A 6,698-nucleotide genomic window follows, 5' to 3' on the forward strand; every position below is an offset into this window, starting at 1 on the left:
GAGAGAAATTTGACCAGAGACCAACACAATTGGGGTCTTTTGTGGCTGCTGGATGGATCCCCAGTGTTTGCCCTCTATTGGCATCCAATCTGGGAGAAGAATGTCATCTTTTCCCTAATTTTCCAGTTTCTTAAGTGCAGCTGTCTCTGCTCATGAGTACATGTATTCTCACAAAAGAATGCTAACTGTGCCCCTGTCATCTCTCTGCTGACCATCTGGCCATCTGGCCTTGGCCAGGACCAATCAAGCCTGAGCTTTTCTTTTGGCATGGGCCACTTGGCACCCCTTGGTTGTTGGTTGGCTCGGATGCTAATGGCTTGGCAACATTTGTGTTCAACATAGGGTAACATCCTGTCCCCTTATCTTGTAAAAGAATGGTTTGGGGAAGGAGCTAATAATTAGATAAATCTTTCAAATCGGTCTGAACAAAAATTTGTATATAAGAGAAATGGGGGTAAAAGACCGTCATCTTGGTCCATTATTAGATAATTCCCAAATGGATGCCTCCTCTTAAGTGCAAACCAGGAAAACCCCCACAATGCTGAGCATTTCAGGTTTCCAGGGGCTCTCATATCACTCAAGGGATTATCATATTCCCATACATCCTCCATTTCTAGAGTTCCCTTCCTCCCTCAAGGCCCAGCACCTCCAGGAAGTTTTCATTGATTATTCTGCCCCATAGTGACCCTCCCTTCTCCAGGTTTTGCTAGCCCTTATTGCCAAACTACACAATTTACAGTATGATTAACCACAGTATTTCTTGTCTTGTTCTTTCATGGGGATAAGGCCTATTTCCCCAACTAGACAGCTGTTAACTTCTTTTTTGGTGGATATTTTTTTAATCCTTATCTTCTGTCTTAGGACTGATACTCAATATTGATTCTAAGACAGAAGAGTGGTAAGGGGCAAGGGCTAGGCCCTTGGGGTCAAGTGATTTGTCCAGGGTCACACAGCTAGAAAATGTCTAAGGCTAAATTCGAACCCAGGACCTCCCATCTCCAGGCCTGGCTCTCAATCCACTAAGCCACCTAGTTGCCCCTTGAAATTTCTTCCAGTCCTGGGACCAGTGTTCCTAAATCTTAGGAAAATGGCTGGCACTTGGCTTCACTTTCCCTTGAGAATGGGCATTCCTAGATCCTGGTTCTGTCTCTTTCTGTCTTTGGAGAGCCTTTCTCTGGTTAATGATTGGCTTTTCATGCTTCTGGGATTTGGAAAAATTCCTCACCCTTTACACGCCCACCTCTCTTTCCTCCTTTCCTCAGCAGTTCTATAAACCTCGCCTTTCTTTTCTTAGAGCTCTGACTAATCCTTCTGTGAAAGCAGTCTTGGAGATCCACAGTAGATTTTGTGTACGTCCGGCTGGTCAAAGCCCTCCAATATCTGAGGTACAGGAGGGGTCCTTCATAGCCACTGAAACAGAGAGAGAGACCTCTAGTCAGTGAGTCCAGCCCAGTTAATCCTCCACAGGGCTGCCAGAGCGGTCCCACCGCCCTACTCAGTAAAAGGAGTTCCCTATTGCCTTTAGGAGGAAATATAAGTTCTGACTTCTAAAGTCTTCCATGACCTGGCCCCAACCTAACCCCCTGGACTGGTTGTATGCTATTGTCTCTCCTTCATGCTACCTTCCAACCAAATTGGCCTCTGTTCTGTCCCCACCACCCCGTGACTATTAGAATCTTCCCCCTTTTACTTAATTACCTTGTGTTCACTTTGAATTTATTTGTTTATATTCCGTAATACTTAACCAGATGTACTCATTGTCACTCCTGATGAAATATAAAGTCCTTCAGAGTAAGAACTGTCTCACTTTTGCCTTTATATCCCCAGGACCTAGCTCAGTATCTGGCACCGCATAGTAGGCACTTTATAAATGCTTATTGATTAGGTGGTAAACAAGTCAATATCCCTCTACCCATTCTCTCAGACCTGAGGACATTTCTGTTGTTGTTGACTCATTTTCGGTTGTGTCTCCCTTTGCACAACTCCTTCTAGGATTTCCTTGGCAAAGATACTGGAATGGCTTGCCGTTTCCTTCTCTAGTTCATTTGACAGCTGAGGAAACTGAGGCCAGCAGGAGGAAGTGACTTGCCCAGGGTCATATAGCTAATAAGTGTCTTGAGTCCTCATCTGAACTCAGGAAAATGAGACTTCCTGACTCCAGGCCTTGTGCTCCTCTATCCCTCTGTGCCACCTTCACTTCAGAGTCACCCATTACACAGACTGAGTGATAGATAGGGCTATCTTATTTTATTTTATTATAGCCTCTTCAGGACACTGTTTCTCCAAGCTAATGACTAAATACAGTTCCTCTTTTTTGTTATTTTTCCTTATAGAAAAAACTGGGAAGATCCTGAAAGATTTCTTCCAGTTCTATGAAGACCAATATGGAGTTGCTCTCTTCAACAGCATGCGCTATGAGATTGAAGGCACGGGGGGACCCCAGGCCCAGCTGCTCTGGAGGAAGGTAAGAGGGTGGCACAGCCCTGGACGTCAGCACTATAGGCTTGACTCTGACATCTTTCACTTAAACATCAAGCCCCTCCAAGGAGGTAGCATCCCTTTCAGTCTTGGTTTTTAATGTATTTTTTGGTAGTTTTAAAATTCTTAAATGGTTTCACTGAAGCTTTTTTTTTTAATTTAAATCACTATCATGTCTCACTGATCCCCCCTCTCCCCACAGTCCTCCCTAGGGACAAGTAAGTACAGACAAACAAAACAAAGGAACACATTGGCTATGTCTGAAAGGGTATGCCTTGGTTGGCACCTGTGGGCCACCACCTTTCTGCTGAGAAGTTATCCCCTTGTGTTTTGTAAGACCAGTCTCGATGGTGTTGCTTCATGGCTCCATGCTTTGGGGATTTCACAGCTCCTAAGAGTAAACTATGGAAGCTAAGTACCCAGGACCTGGTGTCATGGAATCCACTCTTCTGTAGAAGTTCATAAAACAAACATTGAGAGGGCAGCCGGGTAGCTCAGGGGATTGAGAGTCAGGCCTGGAGACTGGGAGGTCCTAGGTTCAAATCTGGCCTCAGACACTTCCCAGCTGTGTGACCCTGGGCAAGTCACTTGACCCCCATCTCCTAGCCCTTATCGCTCTTCTGCCCTGGAACCAATACATAGTTTTGATTCCAAGACAGAAGGTAAGGGTTTCAAATAAATAAATGAATGGACTAAATAAGTAAATAAATGAATGAATAAATAAATAGATGAAGCAAGCATTGAGTCCTTATTCTGCGCAAGGCCTCCCTGCTTAGGCACTATAGTGGACCAGACATAATTCTCTACCCTGAAGGGAGCTTTTAGTCTAGTAGGGGGGACAGTATGGACTGTCTTATATAGTGTGTCTATGAGGTCTAAATGCCAAAAGAATGGTGTTCATACTAGCAGCTGAAGAATAGAGGGAACTGGCGTGATTACTATATACAGTTTCTAAGCTTTTTTCCCCCAGAAGTCATTTGGTATCAACTTTGAATCACCTTTGTGTTTACTTTTCTGAGAACATGTTGTCTCTCTGGGAAGAATGTAAACTCCTTGTGGGCAGGGACAGTTTTATTTTTATATTTGTATCCCTAGCACCCAATTCAGTACAAGGGCCTAATAAATGCTTGTCAGAAGAATAAGGAGATCAGGAAAGGATTCCTGGAAGAGGTTGGGCTCTGAAGAAACAGGTAGAAATCATAAGCATAAAGGTCTGTGGGGGCAGGGCACAGACTCTACCACCAGGTACCACCAATGCCAAATTACAAACTGTGTGTGTCTTTGCCTTCTCTCTGGAAAATCTGATATACTCAGACTAGACAGCCTAGAAATGAAGAGAAAACCCAGGGATGTCCTTTGAGGCCAAAGCCAAGAATTTAGGGCTAGAGAGCCAGATCATAGCCCTCATTCCTCCTCTTCCATCATGCTCCCTCTATGTTGCCCTTTCTGAGCTTACTGGAACCAGGAGGAAGCTGGAAAATTTGAAGCAGGCAGGCCAGTGCTGTTCCCTGCAGTTTATATGCTAGTAGAAAGTTGCATCCCTTCTCAGCATCCTTTTCACTGAAACCTTTTCTTTTTTTAAAACCCTTACCTTCCATCTTAGAATCAATACTAAGCATTGGTTCCAAGGCAGAAGAATAAGAGCTAGACAATGAGGGTTAAGTGACTTGCCCAAGGTCACACAGCTAGGAAGTGTTTGAGGCCAGATTTGAACCCAGACTTCAGGCCAGGCTGTTCCTCATTTTTTATGGCACAATAGTATTTTATTATAATCATATCCCACAATTTGTTCAGCCATTCCCAACTGATGGACATCCCTCCAGTTTCCATTTCTTTGCCACTATAAAAAGAGCTGCTAAAAACATTTTTGTAAAATAGGTCCTTATCTCCTGTCTCTGATTTCTTTGGGATAAAAATCCAGTTGTGGTATTGCTGGGTCAAAAGGTATGCATAGTTTTATGGTCCTTTGGGTGTGGTTCCATATTACTCTCCAGAATGGTTGTATCAGTTCACAGTTCTACCAAAAGTACATTAGTGTCCCAATTTTCCCACATCTCCTCTAAAATTTATCATCTTCCTTTTTGGTCTTATTAGCTACTCTGATAGATGTGACATGGTATCTCAGAGTTGTTTTCACTTGCATTTCTCTAATCAATAGTGACTGGGATCATTTCCTCATATGACTATAGCTAGTTCTAATTTCTCCATCTGAGAACGACTTGTTCATAACCATTGACCATTTATAAATTATGGGGAGAGGAGTAGGAGTCTAATTGTCAAAAAGTTACCCAGAAGCCCTTTTAGGATAAGGAGGAGAAATGGGAAAGGGATATTTGGGAGATAAACGAGGAGAGAGATCGGCTGGGAGAGCAGAGGATTTTTGTAAAAGAATGATGGAGATAATTTGCAATCAAATTGTAAAGGGCCTTGGATGCTAGGTTTGACACAAGAGGACTTAATCTTGGATTTTGGGATTTGATCTTGGGTTTTTTTTTTTTTTTTTGGTTTTTTTTTTCATCCCTTACCCTCCATCTTAGAATCAATACTGTGTTCTGGGAGCATCCAAGTACAATCCAAGATCAATACTGTGTATTGATTCTAAAGCAGAAGAGCAGTAAGGGCTAGGCAATTGGGATTAAATGACTTGCCCAGGGTCACATAGCTAGGAAGTGTCTGAGGCCACATTTGAACCTAAGACCTTCCATCTTTGGGCCTGGCTTTCAATCCTCTGAGCCACCCAGCTGCCCCCAGACTTGATCTTGTATGCAGAGGATAGCCATATAATATTTTGAGGAAAAGGAATGGCAGGATGAAGGGTGTTATTACCAAATAGTGGTGGCTCATTGAGTCCTCTAATGACATAAGGAAAACCTGTGCAACTAAACTTATAAAATTTCTCCCTCTGTGTAATAAAGAAGACCCAAAAGGAAATAGCTTCTTACACTGTAATGGGATGCATAACGGGAAGCTTTGGTCAGACAACAACTGGAATATTGTGTGGAGTTCTGGGTGCTGCAGTTTAGGAAGAATAAACTGGAACCTGTCCAAAGAAAGAGAACTGGGATGGTGAAAGGGACTAAAGGCCATTTCCTAAGTTGATCGTTTGAGAAAACTAGTTATTTTTTTTTTGGCGGGGGGGCAGGGAGGGGGTGGAGGGAGAAGAGACTTATTGGGGATATGATAGGTATAGTCAAGTAATTAAAGAAGTGTTTTTTAGAAAAGAAATCATGCTTAGCCTCTGGTTGGCCTCAGATATCAAAACTAGGACTGGTTGGATAGAAGTTGCAGAGGTGGATCTTTAGACTTCATTTATTGGGGTAGGGGGGATTCCATTATAGTTGTCCAAAAGTTAGATAGTATTGGGCTACTTCAGGCAGCAGTGGGCTCCTTCACCATGGAGGTCTTCAGGCAGGATCTAGATATCCACTTGCTGGAGATGTTGGAGAGGGTACTTATGCCCAGGTACAGACTGGATCCGATGCCCTAAGATCTTAAGGAAGAGTGCCAGTTGCAGAAAAGTGGAATGAAAATATAGACCTGAACTTGAAATTAGAAGTTGGAGTCACTGGCTTTGGAAAGCACCTTGGCCTCTACTTTGTCCCCTCTGGGAGAGGGAAAGAGAAACCAGTTGCTTTTTAGGATAAGATATGGTGACTTTTGGCCCCCATCTCTATGCTTCATATATTAGATATGCACACTCCTTTCCCAGAGGGATGCTGGGGAAAATGGCAGTCATGAAGATGACTAATATCCTCCAGTGTGTGTACAGCACATCCTCCTAAGAAGTTTAGAATGCATCATTCTTATTTAATCTTCACACCTTATCGGTAAGAGAGAGAGGAAGAAGGGAAAGCTGTCATTATCTGCATTTTACAGATGACACGATTGAAGCAGATTACAGTGTGGAGAGCTCAGGCATTGAATTCAATGCCTTGTATGTAGATAATGAAAAGCTCTGGAATTCCAAAACTATCTTTTGTTGTTATAGACATAGCATCTCAGAGATGAGAAGAGGCCTCAGAGGCCAAGTCCCGACCTCCTGCCCATTCCTAGAGTCCTTCCTGCAACATCCATGATGGATAGACACTTATCTGACTTCTAGTGATAGAGCACTCAATGCTTCTTTTCTCTTCCTTCCTTCCTTCCTTCCTTCCTTCCTTCCTTCCTTCCTTCCTTCCTTCCTTCCTTCCTTCCTTCCTTCCTTCCTTCCTTCCTTCCTT

General features: G+C 43.2%; 1 protein-coding gene across 1 annotated transcript in view; it reads left to right on the forward strand.

Annotated features, from left to right (window-relative positions):
• The first annotated feature begins 2,290 nt into the window (after positions 1–2,290).
• NIBAN2 (niban apoptosis regulator 2) overlaps positions 2,291–6,698 on the forward strand; it is a 41,392-nt gene continuing 36,984 nt past the window's right edge. Inside the window, exon 1 of the mRNA XM_044659698.1 lies at positions 2,291–2,464. Within this exon, the coding sequence (XP_044515633.1) occupies positions 2,291–2,464 (174 nt within the window). The remainder of the gene's footprint in view (positions 2,465–6,698) is intronic.

The sequence above is a fragment of the Gracilinanus agilis genome, chromosome 2 (genome assembly GCF_016433145.1).
Source record: "Gracilinanus agilis isolate LMUSP501 chromosome 2, AgileGrace, whole genome shotgun sequence".
NCBI lineage: Eukaryota > Metazoa > Chordata > Mammalia > Didelphimorphia > Didelphidae > Gracilinanus > Gracilinanus agilis.